This window comes from Rhinatrema bivittatum, chromosome 1 (assembly GCF_901001135.1).
Source record: "Rhinatrema bivittatum chromosome 1, aRhiBiv1.1, whole genome shotgun sequence".
Taxonomy (NCBI): Eukaryota; Metazoa; Chordata; class Amphibia; order Gymnophiona; family Rhinatrematidae; genus Rhinatrema; species Rhinatrema bivittatum.
In genome coordinates this window covers 239,981,729-240,002,375 of record NC_042615.1, presented here as the reverse complement: position 1 = coordinate 240,002,375, position 20,647 = coordinate 239,981,729, and the positions used below count along the sequence as shown (strand labels likewise).

Here is a 20,647-nt window from a genome sequence, read left to right as displayed (position 1 = left end):
CGGGAAAAGGAAAATTAGGTTCTTACCTTTGCTAATTTTCGTTCCAGTAGTACCATGGATCAGTCCAGACAGCTGGGTTATGCCTCCCCTCCAGCAGATGGAGTCAGAGAGAAAACTGAAAGCACCCCCTAGATATACTGGTGTGCCTCCTGCGGTCCAGTATATGTGATATCAAAGCAGAAGGAATGACTTAAGCACTACATACCAAGTCCCCCCACAAAAACTTTTTTTTTTTTTTTAACCAGTGACTAGATCAAGTAGCCACATCCTTGAAAACAGGTAAAAACCAGAACAAACAGGACACCACAAATGTACAACAAGAACACCACAAAATGGCAACCGGCCACATGACACTGTGGCGACCGACACAAGACAAAAAACTGCACTGTAAAACAACAGAATACGAGCGGACTCCCAGAAGCACCAAGGGCGGGCGTCTGGACTGATCCATGGTACTACTGGAACGAAAATTAGCAAAGGTAAGAACCTAATTTTCCTTTCCCAGTACGTACCAGGATCAGTCCAGACAGCTGGGATGTACCCGAGCCGCCTTAACTGGGGTGGGACCCTGAGAGTCCCGCTCGAATCCCACTGCTCCCAAAGGACTCTGTAAGAGGGCCACGGACATCAAGTCGATAATGCCTGGAAAAAGTATGCCAGGATTTCCACGTGGCCGCCCTGCAAATCTCTTGACAAGAGACCAAGTGATTCTCCGCCCACGAAGTAGCCTGAGAACGCAGAGAATGAGCCTTGAGCCCAGTGGGAACCGGCTTACCACAGGCAACATACGTAGACGCAATAGCCTCCTTTAACCAGCGTGCAATGGTAGCCTTGGAAGCTGGGAGCCCCTTCCTGGGACCGTTCCACAACACGAAAAGGTGATCCGACTTTCGAAACTCGTTGGTAACTTCCAAATAGCGCAAAAGAATCCGTCGAACATCGAGACGTCTCAAATCCCTACCTTGAGAAGACTGGAGGTCCTCGTCCGAAAAGGAAGGCAATTCCACCGTCTGGTTGACATGAAACGTGGAGACCACCTTCGGCAAGAAGGAAGGGACAGTCCGTAGAGAAACTCCCGATGCCGAGATGCGCAAAAAAGGTTCCCTACAAGAGAGAGCCTGAAGCTCCGAAACCCGGCGAGCCGAAGAAATGGCCACAAGAAAAATCGTCTTGAGAGTCAGATCCTTTAAGGAAGCCGCTTTGATAGGTTCAAACGGCGCCGCACACAAACCACGGAGTACCAAGTTCAAGTTCCAAGACGGACAGGGAAGCCTGACGGGAGGACGCAAGTTTCTAACCCCTCGCAGAAACCGTGCCACATCTGGATGACTCGCAAGGGAAGAGCCTTCGACCTTACCCCTCAAGCAGCCCAGAGCCGCCACCTGAACTCGCAGCGAATTATACGCTAAGCCCTTCTTCAGGCCATCCTGTAAAAACATAAGGATATCCGCCACGGACGAACGTCTGGTCGAGATACCCGCCGTGTCACACCAATCATGGAAGACCTTCCCAACCCCTCGCGTAAGCGAGTGTAGTGGAAGACCGACGCGCCCGAAGGAGAGTAGACACCACCGCATCCGAATAACCTCTCTTCTTCAACCGCTTCCTTTCATAAGCCAAGCCGCCAGACAAAAATGATCCGCCAGATCGAAAAATACTGGACCCTGGCGAAGAAGATTGGGAAGATGCCCGAGACGCAGTGGGCCGTCGACCGCCAAGTTGACCAGATCCGCGAACCACGGACGCTGCGGCCATTCCGGAGCCACGAGAATCACCGGACCGTGATGTGACTATGCGCCTTAACACTTCCCCTACCAGGGGCCACGGAGGGAACACATAAAGAAGAATGTGACGTGGCCACGGAAGGACCAGTGCGTCCACCCCTTCTGACATGTGCTCTCTCCTCCGGCTGAAGAAGCGCACCGCCTTTGCATTTAGACGGGTCGCCATGAGGTCCAAGCGCGGGGTCCCCCAACGCCGCGTGATGAGAGCCATCGCCTCCGACGAGAGCTCCCATTCTCCTGGATCTAGGTGCTGCCGGCTGAGGTAATCCGCCTGAACGTTGTCCACGCCGGCAATGTGGGTGGCCGCGAGACGCTCTATGTGCCGTTCCGCCCAGGACATCAACAGCGCCGCCTCCGTCGCTACTGCTTGGCTTTTCGTGCCGCCTTGTCGATTTATGTACGCCACCGTGGTCGCATTGTCCGACAGAACTCGGACTGCTCGTCCGCGTACCAGTGGTAGGAGGCAACGCAAGGCCAGGCGGACCGCTCTGGTCTCCAATCGGTTGATGGACCAAGTTGCTTGGAGTGCTGACCAGGTGCCCTGGACTGCACGGGACTGGCAGACCGCTCCCCAGCCCGACAGGCTGGCATCCGTTGTCACCACCAACCAGGACGGGGGTTCGAGGTCCACCCCCTGCAATAGATTGTCTGGAGTCAACCACCAAGAGAGACTGGAGCGAGCCGGCTCCAGCAACGGCAATTCGATCCCGTACTCCTCCGAGCGGGGATCCCACCGAGACAGAAGCGCTCTTTGTAACGGACGCATATGCGCAAAAGCCCATTGTACCATCTCCATAGTAGACACCATATGACCAATGACTTGTAAATAATCCCAGACCGCGGGAATCTTGAGCTCCAACAGGCGCCGTACCTGAGTCATGAGATTGAGCATGCGTTGCTGCGGAAGAAAAACCTTGCCCACCAAGGTGTCGAACCGAGCTCCCAGGAACTCCAGGCGTTGGGTCGGCTCGAGTCTGCTCTTCGCAAAGTTGACTACCCAACCCAACTCCTGCAGCTGGTGAACCACTAAGGAGACCGCTCGGGTGCAAGCCGCATGCGACTTCGCTCGGATGAGCCAATCGTCGAGATAAGGATGCACAAGGACGCCTTGGCGGCGGAGGGAAGCCGCTACCACCACGAGAACTTTGGTGAACACCCTCGGCGCGGTGGCCAACCCGAATGGGAGGGCGCAGAACTGGTAGTGGTCCCCCATCACCATGAACCTCAAGTACCTTTGATGCCGTTCTCTTATTCCGATGTGTAGATAGGCCTCTGTCAGGTCCAAAGAAGCCAAAAATTCTCCCTTGTGGACGGCCGCAATAACAGACCGGAGGGTCTCCATTCGGAAGCGAGGCACCCGCAACGCCTTGTTTACTCCTTTGAGATCCAGAATGGGTCGGTAGGTGCCCTCCTTCTTGGGAACCAGGAAGTATATGGAATACCGACCCGTCCGAAGCTGGTCCCGCGGAACTGGAACCACCGCCCCCAGAGCCTGTAGATGAGCGATCGTTTGGGCTATAGCTACTTGTTTTTCTTCCGGGCCACACGGCGATACCATAAAAAGGTCCCGGAGGGGACGTACAAAATCCAACTCGTAGCCGTACCGAACCACATCGAGGACCCATTGATCCGAAGTAATTTTGACCCACTCCTCCCAGAACCGGGACAGCCGGCCTCCGATAACGGGAACGGAGGAGTGGGCCCGCGCACCTTCATTGTGCGGGCTTGATGGCAGCAAAACCTTGGGAGGAGCCTCCCCGTAGAGGCCTCCTGCCACGAAAGGAAGAAGAAGACCAGGCCTGGGATCTTGTCGCCTGCTGCCGCTGGGAAAAGGAACCCCCTCTTCCCCCACGGAAACGCCTTTGCCCCCGAAAGCGAGTCCTGGCGTTACCAAAGGACCGAGGTTGCAGAGGCTTATCCTCCGGCAGCTTGTAAACTTTGTTGTCACCCAGATCCTTGATGAGCTGATCCAGCTCCTCGCCAAATAGCAACTTGCCCTTAAAGGGGAAGGAACCTAACCTCGCCTTGGAGGTGGCATCCGCCGACCAACTACGGAGCCACAGCAACCTCCTGGCTGAGACCGCCGAGGACATGATGCGAGCCGATGTGCGCAACAAGTCATACAAGGCATCCGCTGTATAAGCAACCGCTGCCTCAACACAATTTGCCTGCTCAGCCTCGCCCGGAGGGAGCTCCTGCATGGTCAGGAGCTGCTGAACCCAGCGGAGGTTGGCCCTCTGCACCAGGCTGCTGCAAGCCGCCGCTCGGACCCCCAGTGCCGCCACATCAAAAATACGCTTTAATAAAACCTCAAGCTTGCGGTCTTGGAGGTCCTTCAACGCTATACCCCCCGTCACGGGGATAGTCGTATGCTTGACCACAGCCGTGACAGCCGAATCTACCGCGGGTGTCTTCAACAGTTCCAATGAATCCTTAGGTAAGGGATATAACTTTTCCATGGCTCGGTTCACACGCAGGGAAGCCTCCGGCAGTTCCCATTCCTTCGAGACAATCTGCAAGACCTTGTGATGGAAAGGAAAAGTCTGAGGGGGGGCCCGAAGCCCCGCCATCGCGATATCCCCCGTAGACGAATCCGCCTCCTGAGGCGGCGTCACTAATTCCAGCTCCTGCAGCACGTGGAGAATAAGGGCACTTAACTCCTCCTTAGCAAACAAACGGAGCACCTGAGGGTCATCCCCCTCTACGGACCCCTGCTCGTCCGTCGTCAGCAAATCCGGAGCCCCCGGGGACTCTGGAGCGGCCCCTGTATCGCTCAGGTCCGCAGCCCCTCCCCCCCGCGGGCGAGGAGCCGTAGCCCCGGCAGACCCCCCCCACGGCGGACTCCCTCGGGGCAAGGAAGTCGTTTTGGGCACCTTCGGGGGAGGGGGCACCTCCGGCTCCCAGCCGGATTCTGCCTGTAAAAACGCCTTGTGCATTAAAAGCACAAAATCCGATGAAAACGGCACCGACCTTTTTAAACCTTTCCTCGTGGCATCCGATGAGGGAGGGCCTCGAGGAGACCCCACATCGGGCTGGGAGCGCGGGCTGCGCGTGTCAGGTGAGGGAGGAGGGGAGTCCTCCTCCTCCGAAGCTGAAAAATCATCCTGCCTCGTGGCCAAGATGGCCGCCGCACTCCTCCCCGAGGGAGGAGGGGCCGAAGACCGGCTGCCTGAGGCGCTGCTGTGCCGTGACGCAGAGGGACGAGGAGAGCGGCTGCGGGCAGCGCTCGGCCCCCCCGAGGGTCCCTCACCCCCGGGAATACATCGGGGGCAGAGACCCTCGCGGGAGAGTCGCGCCCCCGCCTCCCCACATGTCCGGCAAGCCGAGGATCGCGGCATCCGAAGATGGAGCGCTGTGCTGTCAGCGAAAAAAGGCGCCAAAAACTGGTGAGAAGAAATTCGGAACGCGAGCGCGCGCCGGGTGAACTAGCCACCCCCTCCGGGGTCCGAAAGGCACGGGCAGGCTTTGTACGCGGGGTTAAGCAGGGGAGATCACTGCCTGTCCCCAACAGGTCTTAAATGACTCTTCGTTGTAACTTTTTTTTTTTTTTTAAACCCCCTTCAGGGTCAAATCCCTGGTATTGGGGGGGGAGGGTGACCGGCCCACCGGTAAGCTCTCCCCCAGCCACACGGACACTCAATCCCGGGAATAAGAGGAGGGTATTACCCTCCGAGCCTGCCCCACGCTGAACTACAATTTCGCAGCGCCAGACAAACACACAAAGACAAACGGGCAGACAGAGGACAGAAAAGACGAACCAATTGATCTTGTCCCTTGTCTCCCCAATTTTCTTCTTTTTTTTTTTTTTCTATTTCCCAGTACCAAGAAACTGACCAGACCAGAACCGCAGGTTATGCCTCTCAATCTGCTGGAGTCAGAGAATATACTGAAGGACCGCAGGAGGCACACCAGTATATCTAGGGGGTGCTTTCAGTTTTCTCTCTGACTCCATCTGCTGGAGGGGAGACATAACCCAGCTGTCTGGACTGATCCTGGTACGTACTGGGAACCCTGCTACCAGATTAAGGCACACCTCTGAGGGACCATCGAAATCACCTCAGAAATTCTCCACTGGGGGAGGGACCTTTAGGTATTTCTGCAGGAGAGCGGGCCTCTTTTCCTGAATTCAGAATTTCAAATTTCTCCTATCAAAAAGCTCAAAGGAATCCCCATAGGGAGATGCACGTCCACCATTTGCTGGAGACGGAGAATACAGGCAGACTGGGGTCACTGCAGGATTATATATACTGTCATGTCAGCTTGCTTAGTCTCCATCTTCAGGCAGGGGAGCATAAACCCACTGGTCCTGAGTCCATCTGTCTACAAGCTAGGAAATACACTATTCTGTAAATCCTTATTCACATATGCACACCCAGAGTGATTTACAGCCCAGTGCTCCTTTACTAAGGACAATGTTGGCAGCAAAAGTCTATGAGGAAGGAGAAGAGCCAAAGGAATGGATAATAAGGAGGAAAATAAGTATGAGAAAGGATCTGTTGCATGAAGCCCTATCACCACACCCTCCATCATGGAAAGTACCACAGAACTGAGTCACCTATCCATCTCACCCACATCCTGGGAGGCACCACATTTCCAACTAGCTCTTCCTCTGATCCCTATGGGTAGCCAATTGACTAAGCTAGTTACACCATGCAAGACTATCATTTGATAATCTGTGCTTGCTATAATGGTATCCCTCTGGCATTCAGTGTATGGGTACTGGGTTAGACTTCAAGTTTTCTGCCCTCACTAAAGCTGAGAAAAAACAGTTTTTCCCAATTGTCATGTAGTAAGGTAGCATTATCCAGCACCAACATAGTACTTTTAGAGAAAAATTCAAGAAATGGAGTAAAATACATCTCTCTCCAAAATCAGAAATGTTCTGCAGTTTTCAAGTGACCCTGATTTTGTATGGTGAGGTTGGTGTCCTCTTCCAGAGCTTCCCCTGCAAGGCCAGCAGTGAAAGATCTCCACTACTTACTGATATCTCTACTACCTTCCTACCACATCAATCTTCAGACTTAAGAATTTCCAAGCAATAAAAATAAAATCCAGATCACAAAATGTGAATCTTAAGAAGGGTTTTAACTTCTAGAAATCTAACAATACAATGTTATTAAAACATAAAAGATATGAAGCAATTCATTTATCTACTTTTCATTAGCCTGGTGAAAATGAGAGCTAGAGATTAATTGCCAAATGTTTTGATTACCTGTAGTTTATCCTCATGGTTTGTATGTGTATGTGAAAGGTATCGGAATTCCTGAGTAAGCCAGAAACAGTGTTTGACATGCTCCGGAGACACAAAATCTTCTGCCACTTTAATACAACTGTATAAATTATGTACCTAAGGAAGAAGATGAATGTATAATATAAAAGTGCATAAAATGGAATATGATACAAGTGAGAATAACTCTCCTCAAAACACTTTAGGCTGTCTTCCCAATAGTTAACTACAAAATTGAACAAACCCAGGGCACTGTAGTGATAATAAAGCAAAATTGCTTACCTTGTAATAGGTGTTTATTCCAGGACAGCAGGATGTAGTCCTCACATATGGGTGACATCACTGACGGAGCCCTATCACGGAAAACTTTCTGTCAAAGTTTCTAGAAACATTTGACTGGCACACTGAGCCCACTGAGCATGCCATGATATTCTCAGCCACAGGGGTCTCCCTTCAGTCTCGTATGTAGCAATAAGCTTTAGCAAAAAATAAAATAATAAAACGTATTGGACCCAACTCCTCGGGGTGGCGGGTAGGTTTCGTGAGGACTACATCCTGCTGTCTTGGGATAACACCTATTACAAGGTAAGCAATTTTGCTTTATCCCAGGACAAGCAGGATGCTAGTCCTCACATATGGGTGATTAGCAAGCTAGAGGCTGAGTCATTTTGTAGTGAAGCAACATTGTAGTATTGTTGGGAAAAATGAGGCAACCAAAAATCACAGCAGGTTGGATGTAGAAGGAGTTGGGATTATACTGGAAACAAGTTCTTTAAGACAGATTGTCCGTAGGCTGAATCTTGTCGTCCTTTGTCCAAACAGTAATAAGCTGCAAAGATGTGAAGAGAACTCCATGATGCTGCTTTGCATATGTCGAGGATTGGCAATGAATGATAGTGTGCTACCAAGGTTGACGTTGCCCTTACTGAATGCGCCTTTACTCGCCCTTGGAGAGGAAGGCCTACTTTTTCATAACAGAATTCTATGCAATCTGCTAGCCACTTGGAGAGAGTGTGTTTTCCCACTGGATTACCCGGTTTGTTTGGATCAAAAGATACAAAGAGTTGAGTGGATTTCCTATGGATTGCAGTGCGGTCTAAGTAATATGCTAGCACACGCTTACAGTCCAAGGTATGTAAGGCCCTTTCACCTTGGAGAGAGTGAGGTCTTGGGAAGAATGTGGGCAAAACTATGGATTGGTTCAAGTGGAATTCCGTAACTACCTTGGGGAGGAATTTTGGATGTGTCCGGAGAACCACTTTGTCATGTAGGAATTTTGTATAGGGTGAGTACGTGACAACTGCTTGTAACTCACTAACCCTTCTAGCCAATATAATGGCTATGAGGAAGATAGTCTTCCATGTGAGAAATTTAAGAATACAGGAAGTCATGGGTTCAAAAGGAGAACGTATGAGCCTTGTTAAGACCAGATTCAGGTCCCATTCTGTGACAGGTGGCCGAATTGGTGGTTTAAGGTGAGTTAAACCTCTCATAAACCTACTGACAAGAGGTTGTATGGATATTGGTGCATCTCCCATCTTATTATGGTAAGCTGAGATTGCACTTAAATGTACTCTTACAGATGAGGTCTGGAGACCAGATTCTGAAAGATGGTATAAGTAGTCTAGCAGAGAAGGTGTGGGCGAGAGAAAGGGTCTATGTTCTTTTGCGGGCACCACAAAGTAAATCTTTTTCATTTCGAAGAATAGTTCTTTCATGTGGAAGGTTTACGTGAAGCTATAAGCACTTGAGACATTAGTTGAAAGATTGAGTGGTTGTAAGATCAAGCTTTCAACATCCATGCTATGAGAGATAGGGATTGAATGTTGGGATGGCGCAACCTGCCCTGATCCTGAGTTATGAGATTAGGAGCTACACCCAGGCGACTTGGATCTCTGATCGAGAGGTCTAGGAGTATGGGAAACCATACTTGTCGAGGCCAGTATGGGGCTATGAGTATCATGGACCCCTTGTCCTGTTGTAACTTCACTAGAGTTTTGTTTATTAGTGGTATCGGAGGATACGCGTATAGAAGGCCTGCGTTCCAAGGGCGAGCAAAGGCGTCCTTGGCTGGCTGGTGTTTCTGCCTGTGCAGAGCGCAGAACTTGACCACTTTGTGATTCAGGTGTGATGCAAAGAGGTCTATTGTTGGTTGTCCCCCACGTTGTAATATCCTGGTCGCTACTAAGTTAACCAGGGACCACTCGTGAGGTTGGAACTGACGACTGAGGCGCAACTACGTTGTGGATGTTCGCTAGATAAGTGGCCTGGAGAAATATGGAATATGTTAGGGCCCAGTCCCAAATTTGTGCGGCTTCTTGACAAAGGAGAATCAAACCCATACCTCCCTGTTTGTTCAGGTACCACATGGCTACTGTATTGTCCGTCTGAATTAGAACAGTCTTGTGTGAAAGGCAGTCCTTGAACGCATGCAGAGCATAGCGTATAGCTCGAAGTTCCAGGAAATTGATTTGAAATGTTGCTTCGAGTTTTGTCCAAGTACCCTGGGTTTGGAGATTGTCTATGTGAGCTCCCCAACCTAAGGTGGATGCATCTATAGTTAAAGTTATCTGTGGGACTTGATCCACCAAATGAGAGAAGAACGCAGTTGGTGGGTTACTTGAATTGGAGAAGACAGTGGTTGAATGGCTTGGATCCATTGTGACCTTAGTGTCCATTGGGTCATTCTCATGGCTAGTCTTGCCATAGGAGTGACATGAACTGTGGACGCTATGTGGCCCAGTAAAGTTAGAAACTGATGAGCTGTTGCTTGTTTCTGCGAGTGTAGCGAGTTTGCTAATAGGGAGTGTGTGTCTGCCCGATCTTTGGGTAGAAAAGCTCTTGAAAGGATGATGTTCATTTCTGCTCCGATGAATTGAATGAAGTAGGTGAGACGGAATGAGATGGGACTTTTGATAACTGATGAGAAACCCCATCGAGTGAAGTAGAGTTCAGCTGAGAGAAGCCAAAGCTCCTTGTTGAGATTGACTTCTGATGAGCCAGTCATCTAGATAGGGGAAAACGTGGACACTTTCCTTGTGTAAGTGTGCTGCTACTACTGCTAGGCATTTCGTGAATACTCTGGGAGCTGAGGCAAGTTCGAATGGTAGTACTCTGTACTGGAAATGTTGATGACCCACCAGAAAACGCAGATACTTGCGATGAGGAGGGAATATTGGAATGTGAGCGTAAGCATCTTGTAGATCCAGAGAACAAAGCCAATCTCCTGTTTGAAGAGGGGAAAGCATGGTGCCTAGAGAAATCATCATGAACTTTTCTTTCTTTAGAAATTTGTTGAGATTTCTGAGGTCTAGGATGGGATGTAGGCCTCCGGTTTTCTTTGGAATGAGGAAATAACGGGAGTAGATTCCTCTGCCCTGCTGAGTCCGGGGCACCAGTTAAGAACATAAGAAATTGCCATGCTGGGTCAGACCAAGGGTCCATCAAGCCCAGCATCCTGTTTCCAACAGAGGCCAAACCAGGCCACAAGAACCTGACAACTATCCAAACACTAAGAAGATCCCATGCTACTGATGCAATTAATAGCAGTGGTTATTCCCTAAGTAAACTTGATTAATAGCCGTTAATGGACTTCTCCTCCAAGAACTTATCCAAACCTTTTTTGAACCCAGCTACACTAACTGCACTAACCACATCCTCTGGCAACAAATTCCAGAGCTTTATTGTGCGTTGAATGAAAAAGAATTTTCTCCGATTAGTCTTAAATGTGCTACTTGCTAACTTCATGGAATGCCCCCTAGTCCTTCTATTATTCGAAAGTGTAAATAACTGAGTCACATCAACTCGTTCAAAACCTCTCATGATCTTAAAGACCTCTATCATATCCCCCCTCAGCTGTCTCTTCTCCAAGCTGAACAGCGCTAACCTCTTCAGCCTTTCCTCATAGGGGAGCTGTTCCATTCCCTTTATCATTTTGGTTGCCCTTCTCTGTACCTTCTCCATCGCAACTATATCTTTTTTGAGATGAGGCGACCAGAAATGTACACAGTATTCAAGGTGTGGTCTCACCATGGAGCGATATAGAGGCATTATGACCTTTTCCGTTTTATTAACCATTCCCTTCCTAATAATTCCTAACATTCTGTTTGCTTTTTTGACTGCTGAAGCACACTGAGCCGACGATTTTAAAGTATTATCCACTATGATGCCTAGATCTTTTTCCTGGGTGGTAGCTCCTAATATGGAACCTAACATCGTGCAACTACAAGGGTTATTTTTCCCTATATGCAACACCTTGCACTTGTCCACATTAAATTTCATCTGCCATTTGGATGCCCAATCTTCCAGTCTTGCAAGGTCCTCCTGTAATGTATCACAGTCTGCTTGTGATTTAACTTGTGATTCTACAGCTCTGGCTCTCAGAAGGGTGGATAATTCTGCTTGTAGATGAATTATGTGATTTTCGTTTAACGAAAGAGGTTTTGGAGGAAAGTCTCTTGGAGTTGAGAGGAAATTGAGTTGGTAACCTCGTGATATTATTGAGAGTACCCATTGGTCTGTTATCTGCAACCAATGGTTGTAGAAGGAGGAAACTCTGCCTCCTACTGGCAGGTTCGGTTTGGGATTGTGGAGATGGCTTTGCTCTCTGGTGTTGGCCTCAGAAACCTGCAGCCGGTCCCGTCTGCAGTGGTGGTTGAGGCCTAGTGGCTCTAGGCCATCTGGGCTGAGATCTTTGTTGTGGTCGAGAAGATCTACCCCTGGATGCCGGTGGATAATATCGTCTCTGCCTGTAGAAAGGTTTTCTGCTTTCTTTTCCTGGTGGACGGCGAGACATTGATGAGGAAGAGTCTTGCGGAACTGACAGTTGGCGCAATGTCTCTGTGTGTTCTTTTAGTTGGGCCACTGCGTCCTGGACTTTCGACCCAAAGAGGTTGTCACCTACGCAGGGCAAATCCACTAGCTTCTCTTGTACCTCAGGCCTGAAGTCAGAGGCTTTTAGCCAAGCCCAGCGACGTGCACTGAATCCTGAGGCTGCCACACTTGAAGATGTTTCGAAGTTATCGTAGGCAGCCCAGACTTCGTGTTTTCCAGCTTAAAGTCCTTTATGTATAATGGCCTGAGCTGGTTGAGATAGGGAGTTAGAAAGTTCCTGCATCTGCTTCCATAGATTCCTTTGGTATTGCGTCATATAAAGTTAATAAGACGCTATCCTTGAGTTGAGCATAGCTCCTTGGAAAACCTTTCTCCTGAAAGAGTCTAGGAATCTATGATCCTTCCCAGGTGGAGTGGAGGAATGAGGTCGTACTCTTTTGGACTTCTTTTGAGCCGACTCAACTACTACCGATTTTTGCGGTAACTGACTTTTGATAACCAGGCACATGTTGAACAAGGTATGTAGAGTCCACTCTTTTAATAATAGGTGGAACGGAACATGGATGTTCCCAAAGCCTATGTTTTAACTCCAAAAGTACTTCATGGACAGGAATGGCCAGGACTTCTTTTGGAGGATCAAATTGTAAGACTTCTAAAGTCTGCTGTCGTGTATCCTCCTCAGACACTAAGTTGAAGGGAACTGTGTCTGCCATGTCTTTTATGAAATTGGTGAAGGACAAGTCTTCTAGTGGAGACTGCTTCCTGCTTTAAGGGGGAGACGGGTCAGACATGAAGCTTTCCGATGAAGATTCAGTATTTTTCTCCTCCCATGAGTCGTATGGCACTTGTCCGGAAGGAGAAGTAGGAGTAGACTTCGGTGGAAGTGATGGAATCAGTGGTCTAAAGAGACCTGAAAGCCCTGGTTGAGGAGTATCGACAGGTTTCTGTCCAGGAACATCCCCTAGTCCTGCAAGTTTAGCAGGATTAGGTTGCTGTGGGAAGGCACCGATGAGGGCGTCAAATCTATTCATCAGCATTTGGAATAGTGCAAATGTAGAGATTACTTACCTGATAATCTCGTTTTCCTTAGTGTATGCAGATGGACTCAAAACAAATGGGTATAGTGTGCTCGTGCTAGCAGTTGGAGACGGATCTGACGTCAGCACGGGTACATATACCCCCACAGGAAGTGTAGCAATTCAGTAATCTTCCTTGCAAAAGCTGTAGCTGACCGATCAATTAATAAACAGGATTACCCTGACCGATTGATAGTAGCTGGAGACCGCCAGTGTTCTCAACCGGAAGGCGTCGACACCCGGCAGGGTGGATGGCCTATTATAAGAAAACATGGCTTACCGTGAGTCGGTGAATCCCCATGTATGCCGGCAGCCAGGCGGGATGCTGAGTCCATCTGCATACACTAAGGAAAACGAGATTATCAGGTAATCTCTACATTTCCTAGCATGTAGCAGATGGACTCAAAACAAATGGGATGTACAAAAGCTACTCCCGGACTGGGCGGGAGGCTGCCCGAGGACCTTTTAGGATTGCCCTCGCAAATGCTGTGTCCTTCCTGGCCTGGACATCCAGACGGTAGAATCTGGAGAAGGTATGGAGGGAGGACCACGTCGCCGCTTTACATATCTCTGCAGGCGACAGCAGCTTAGCTTCTGCCCAAGAGGCCAACTGTGCTCTGGTAGAATGAGCCTTGACCTGTAGAGGTGGTGGTTTTCCCGCCTCTATGTAGGCTGCCTAGATAACTTCTTTAATCCAGCGGGCGATGGTTGGCCGTGAGGCCGCTTCCCCTTGCTTCTTCCCGCTGTGTAGGACGAACAGGTGGTCCGTCTTTCGTACTGCTTCAGACATTTCCAGGTATCTGGACAGCAGTCTGCTGATGTCGAGATGGCGTAGCATTCGACCTTCCTCCGACTTCTTCAAACCTTCCGTGGTAGGCAAGGATATGGTTTGGTTGTGGTGAAAGTGTGAGACCACTTTGGGTAAAAAGGATGGAACCGTGCGAAGATGGATAGCCTCTGGAGTGATTCTAAGAAATGGATCACGACAGGATAGTGCTTGTAGCTCTGAGATGCGGCGTGCTGAACACACAGCCAGCAAGAACACCATCTTCAAGGTTATCAAACGGAGGGACAGGCCTCGAAGGGGCCTGAAGGCTGATACCGCCAAAAATTCCAATACTAGGTTGAGGTTCCACAAGGGCACTGGCCACTGCAGTGGCGGGCGAATGTTTGACTCCTTTCAGGAAATGTGAGACGACTGGGTGTTTGGCAATGGTGTTGCTGTCACTCCTGGGACCCTAGCAAGACAGCGCTGCTACCTGAACCTTGATGGAGCTGAGGGACAGGCCCTTCTGAAGTCCATCTTGTAGGAAGTCCAAAATGATAGGAATCTTAGCGGCATGCGAGTTGGTGCCGTGAGAGTCGCACCAGGCTTCAAAAACTCTCCAGATCCTGATATATGTTAGGGATGTGGAGAACTTGCGTGCTCGGAGGAGTGTATCTATTACCGGCTCCGAGTATCCCCTTTTCTTCAGTCTAGCCCTCTCAATGGCCAGACCGTAAGAGAGAAATGAACTGGATCCTCGTGGAGGATGGGACCTTGCCGCAGCAGGTCCCTGTAGGGAGGCAGAGGTAGAGGGTTCCCTGCCAGTAGTCTTCTCATGTCTGCGTACCAGGGTCTTCTTGGCCAGTCTGGGGCCACTAGAAGAACTAGGCCTCTGTGTCGCTGAATCCTGTGTACAATGGCGCCCAGCAGGGGCCATGGAGGAAAGGCGTATAGCAGGATCCCCTGAGGCCATGGCTGTACCAGGGCATCGATCCCCTGAGCCCGAGGATCCCGCCTGCGGCTGAAATATCTGGGTACTTGAGCGTTGGACCTGTCCGCTAAGAGGTCCATGGCTGGCATCCCCCATTGATCCAAAATTATCTGAAAGGCTGTGGGTGACAGCTGCCACTCCCCCGGGTTTAGGCTTTCTCTGCTGAGGAAGTCTGCCGTCGTGTTGTCCTTCCCGGCAATGTGGATGGCGGAGATGTCTTGGAGATTTGCTTCTGCCCAAATCATCAGGGGAGTTATTTCCAGGGACACTTGTTGGCTTCTGGTTCCGCCCTGACGATTGATGTATGCCACCGTGGTGGCGTTGTCTGACATCACTCGGACCGCTCTGTCGCGAAGTCTGTGGGCAAATCGCAGGCACGCTAGCCTGACTGCTCGCGCCTCTAGTCGGTTGATGTTCCACCTCGACTCTTCTCTGGTCCACCGCCCTTGGGCGGTGAGTTCCTCGCAGTGTGCTCCCCATCCGTTCAGGCTGGCATCTGTGGTGAGCAGAATCCAGGTTGGGGAGGACATTCTTGACCCCCGGCTCATGTGGCCGGGCTGCAACCACCATCGGAGCTGATACCGCACTCTGGCCGGTAGAGGTAGGCGTACGGTGTAGTTCTGTGATCGTGGGCTCCATCGAGATAGAAGGACGCGTTGCAACGGTCTCATATGAGCCCGCGCCCATGGCACCACCTCCAGAGTGGACGCCATGAGGCCGAGGACCTGTAGGTAGTCCAGAGCTGTGGGCCAGCTGGCGCTCAGCAGGGCCTGTAGATGACTCTGGAGTTTTGACTTTCTCTTGGAGATCAGACTGACCTTGTCCTCTCGGGTGTCGAATTGGACCCCTAGGTATTCCAGCGACTGGGACGGCTGTAGGGAGCTCTTGTTTATGTTGACTACCCATCCGAGGCTTTCCAGAAGAGCTGTAACTCTGTTGGTTGCCCGGTGGCTCTCCTCTGGTGACTTTGCCCTGATCAGCCAATCGTCCAGGTAGGGATGGACGAGAATTCCTTCCTTCCTGAGTGCCGCTGCCACTACTACTATTACCTTGGTAAAGATCCGCGGCGAGGTGGCTAACCCGAAGGGCAAAGCTCGGAACTGGAAGTGCTGATTCAGGACTTTGAAGCGTAAATAGCGCTGGTGATCCCGATGGATTGGGATATGCAGGTAGGCTTCCGACAGATCTAGGGAGGTGAGAAACTCCCCTGGCTGTACTGCACTTTTGACCGACCGTAGAGTTTCCATGCGAAAGCTAGGGACCCGTAGGTGTTGGCTGACTGACTTGAGGTCCAGGACGGGCCTGAAAGTGCCCTCCTTCTTGGGTACTATGAAATAAATGGAATAATGCCCAGAATTTATCTCTTCCGCAGGCACTGGGATTATGGCTTTTAGGGCCAGGAGCCTCTGTAAGGTCACTTCTAGTGCCGCTGCCTTGAGCGGTGAACAAGGAGATTCCACAAACTTGTTCGGCGGAAGCCGAAAGAAATGCAGGTAATATCCTTCTCGGATGATGGCGAGGACCCACTGGTCCGAAGTAATCTCGACCCACCTGCGGTAGAAGAGGGTTAAGCCTGCCCCCTATGGCTGCTACCCCCCGGATGGGTTGGCTGATTGTCATTGTGGGGTGTGGCTGGGGCCAGACCCCGAGCCGGTTCTCGTCTTGTTGTGCTTAGTCCGAAAGGACTGATTCCTGGCCTGGGAACGAGGTGCTCGATAGCGAGTCCTGTAAGGGTTGAAGCGCTGCGAACTTCTACCTCTAGATGGTCTAGAAAAAGAACGCTGGCTCCTCCTCGCCCTGTCTTCTGGTAGACGGGATAATGGGGAAGCACCCCATTTAGTAGCCCAGTTCTCGAGATCGCTGCCGAACAGTAAGGAACCCTTAAAGGGCATTCTTGTGAGTCGTGTCTTGGAGGATGAGTCGGCCGCCCAATTACGTAGCCAAAGCTGTATCCTGGCTGCCACTGAGGAGGATACTCCCTTGGCTGCCGTACGGACGAGGTCGGAGGCTGTGTCAGTGAGAAATGCGAGAGCTGATTCCTTGTCTGCTCCCTGGGTGTTGTTTCTCGCCTGTGATAAACAGGAGCGCGTCACCACGGTGCAGCAGGTCGCGATTCGTAGGGACATGGCTGCTACCTCAAAAGCTTGTTTCAGAATGGTGTCCATGCGGTCATGCGAATCCTTGAGGGCCGCTCCCCCCTCAACCGGAATGGTGGTGTGCTTCACTATTGCGTTAACTATGGCGTCTACCTTGGGGCATGCCAACAGCTCCTTGGACGCCGGATCTAGAGGGTACATGCCTGCCAAGGCCCGACCCCCTTTAAATGAGGCCTCTGGTGCCTTCCATTCCAGATCGATTAGCTGCTGTGCTGCCTGTAGGAGAGGAAAATGGTGAGCCGGTTGGCGCAGGCCCTCTAACAGGGGATTCATTTTAGGGTCCCCTGGGGTATCCTGGCCCGGAATGGCCAGCTCCGATAGGCATTGCGAGACCAGGCCTGAAAGATCCTCTTTCTGAAAGAAGCGCCTCATGGTCCGATATGGCTGTATCTCCAAGGGAAGTTCACCCTCCTCGGGGGGCTCCTCACTGTCCTGGGAGCAATCCGAATCCCCATAAGCGGGGCTGTCGGGTGGTGAGTGGCTGCGCCTAGGTCTCGAGGGTCCAGGGACCGGATCAACCTGGACGGAAAGACCCATTCGAGGAGCAGACTGCATCTGGACAAAGGCGTGAATCCCTTTGAATAATTCCACCCAGGAAAGAGAAGCCGGATCTGGCCGTAGGGGCACCAGGTCTCTTGGGTTCCCTGGTTGCTCGCCGCGGCCTGCTAAGTCCGGTGTGCTCCCTGAGGAACCGCTGGGCTGGGGCCGGTCCTGTCCTGGAACTCCCATGGCCTCCTCACATTGGGCACATAGTGAGTCTGCTTCCTCGCTCTGTGTGGCTCTGAGGTTGCATGCAGAGCAGAGGCTTAGAGCTTTCATGCCAGATTCTGGAGGTGCCGGCTCCGCGGCCGCATGGGCTCTCTTATGCTCCATTCGCCTGAAATTCGATGTCGCCCAATAAAGTGCGCCTAACAAGAGCGCTTAACAGCATGCGCCTATCCACGGGCGCCTTATAAACGTGCGAACAACGTGCGCCTATCGCGGGCGCTAACACAACGTGCGCCTATCGCGGGCACTCAGCTTAGCAACGTGCGCTCAACAGCGAAGATGAGTAGGCAGGCAAAAATGGCAACCTCCTTGGCGTGCTGCCTCGTAGGCAGGCCCAGCGAATTCACACTTCCTCGGAGACCAAGTAAAGATATACGCCTTACCTTATCTTCGGCGCTTCCCGGCTGCGACCCGGGTGGTCTCCGGCTGCGGGGGGAGAGTACCTTCAACCGCCGCGCATAAGGAAGTGCGCCCGCTGCCTCTAGGCCGCTCCCGAACTCGTCTCGCTTGGGGGCCAAGTCCACGCCGGGACAGAGGCTGCCTCCAGGCCGCGCCCGAACTCGTCTCGCTCGGGGGCCAAGCCGCGCCCGAGCCCTTCACACTCGGGGGCTAGGTTCCTGCCGTGAACCGGCCACTGGACCGAGGCTCTTGCTTCCGAGGGACCACGGAAGTCAGCTCGGGAAACTCAACTGTGTGGGGGACCTCCTGGTATCACCACAGGAGTGGGGGCTTGCTTCAATAGGTTTCTTCTAGGAATTTAGTCGTTAGAATTTGGAAACACGCTCAGCGAGCGTGAGGTAGCTCCAAACTGCTTTGGAGATGGAAATTACTGAATTGCTACACTTCCTGTGGGGGTATATGTACCCGTGCTGACGTCAGATCCGTCTCCAATTGCTAGCACGAGCACACTATACCCATTTGTTTTGAGTCCATCTGCTACACGCTAGGAAATTCTGGTTGTCCGGGAGCCCCAGGTAATGACATCGGTGCTGGTCCTATGTTCGGAGATGGCACTGGCGTGGGTGCCGGCATCGACAATGGTGTCTGTTCGGCAAGGGCATAGGCATCGATGGTCGATGCTCTTGGAGCGCTTCTAGCACCGCTTGGCGGATAAATCTGCTCAATTCCTCCGTAATAGCTGGTGCAGGCAGAGCAGCTACACGTGGTGGCGGTGGTGGTATTTTTGGTCCTACCACAGGGCCCTGTGGAGGTTCGATGTCTGGTACCTCGAGTGAAGGTGAACGCCTCTGTGTTGAAGGCCTCAGTGTTTCCTGAAGGCGAGGCTGCTTGGCTGTCGACTTCTCTGGGGATAGTAGATATTCCGGAATCGAAGGATGTTGATGCCGATGTTTTGACAGATGCTCCGATGCTGATTTAGTCGACACTGTGGATGGGGACTGTCGGTGATAAATGGTCCCCTGAACCTTCCAGACGACATTTCTTAAGGATTATCCTTTTTGAAGCTCCGGCCGGAGACGACTGAGTGGACGTCGTTGAGGAAGGTAAGAGTTGAAATGTTCCATCTTTTCTTGTCGTGCTTTCCGACCTTTAGCGGTCATTTCTGCACATTTCGGGCAGGATGAGACATCATGAGATTGACCCAAACAAAGTACACACTCGAGGTGCGGATCCGTAATCGACATGGTCCAATTACATTTGGGACATTTTAAAAATTCTGTGGCCATTATAACCCCGACAGCCGTCGATGGATATCTGAAGAAAAAATTCTTAAACTCAAATGAGTCTGAAGGGAATTTATCTACTCACTGGCCGGTGGTAACGAGGGAAACCCCGATTGTGGGAGAGAAAAAAATGAGTTTTGATCTGATTTTTAGTCAGAATTTGTGTGAGAAATCTCACACAGGCTTCTACTCCACGATGCCAAAAGCAGCACGGAAAAACGAAGACTGAAGGGAGACCCCTGTGGCTGAGAATATCATGGCATGCTGGGCATGCTCAGTGGGCTCAGTGTGCCAGTCAAATGTTTCTAGAAACTTTGACAGTAAGTTTTCCATGATAGGGCTCCGTCAGTGACATCACCCATATGTGAGGACTGGCATCCTGCTTGTCCTGGGATAATAAATCTATCACTATCTACCAGTGACAAACATTTAATCAGATCTACCCATCAGAAGTATTCTTAATAGTTTTTCGATGCAATTGGCATGCAGAAGAGTCTCACTGGGATACTGAAAAAACTGTATATTAATGTAAGAGACTACATAAGCTGTTGCTTGCCTGATGTGGAGCACCTGCTGGGATGAATACTGCATCTCCTAAGAATTGTACAATGGCCCATCCTTGAACTCCATGCTCTTGATAGAGACGCTTCCGCAGAGCCCTATCCATATACCAGCTCTGGTCATGAATAGGGTCATGATCCACAGGGTTTTCCTGACCTTGTTCTTCCGATATCTGAAATATATGTAACGTGTCCATCAGCATATGCACAACCCAATAAATAATTTCTGCTAGTTGTGTTTATAAGATACATTTGATCATATTCTGAAAGAAACTATCTGCAATAAATGTTCTTTATGGGGAACTTAGACAACTGTTGTTTCTGTGAAGCATGTCCTTGAAGCTGATAAAACATTTCTGGTGAAATGGAGATTTGTTTGCCTGTTGTGAATCCTTTGGGACCTTTTATTTGCCTGTTGTGAATTGCTTTGGGACCTTTTGTCTTCCCCAGTGAGAATTCAATTCCCCTATGAGCTTCAGCTAACCTACAGGTGACATCCTGACTCCTGCAACATCCTAGTTACTGGCAGCCAGGAATGAAAGGGTTAATCTTGCTGCCTTAATCCAAAGTTAGGCTTGGACTGCATGTTCCCCAATTTATAAAACAGTCTATGCATTCAAAGGCTCCAGGTAGGCACAATGCAATCAAAAAATAAGATTAACATCAGTGCAATCAAATACACTACATTGCTGTTTAGGAAGCCAGTGTCCTAACTGGTTACACAGACCCAGCCCGAGAAGAGAGTTAGAAAGATTCAGAAAATCTTCAGCCAACCAAGACCTGTGTCAGAACCCTGTTCCATTC

General features: G+C 50.7%; 1 protein-coding gene across 4 annotated transcripts in view; it reads right to left on the bottom strand.

Moving 5' to 3' along the window:
- KDM3A (lysine demethylase 3A) overlaps nucleotides 1-20,647 on the bottom strand; it is a 546,931-nt gene that overhangs the window by 14,074 nt on the left and 512,210 nt on the right. For all 4 annotated transcript variants that reach the window (XM_029592841.1, XM_029592851.1, XM_029592832.1 and 1 more), the window contains 2 exons: nucleotides 19,840-20,016; nucleotides 6,997-7,131 (listed from right to left, as the gene is read on the bottom strand). In XM_029592841.1, the coding sequence (XP_029448701.1) occupies nucleotides 6,997-7,131; nucleotides 19,840-20,016 (312 nt within the window). The remainder of the gene's footprint in view (nucleotides 1-6,996; nucleotides 7,132-19,839; nucleotides 20,017-20,647) is intronic.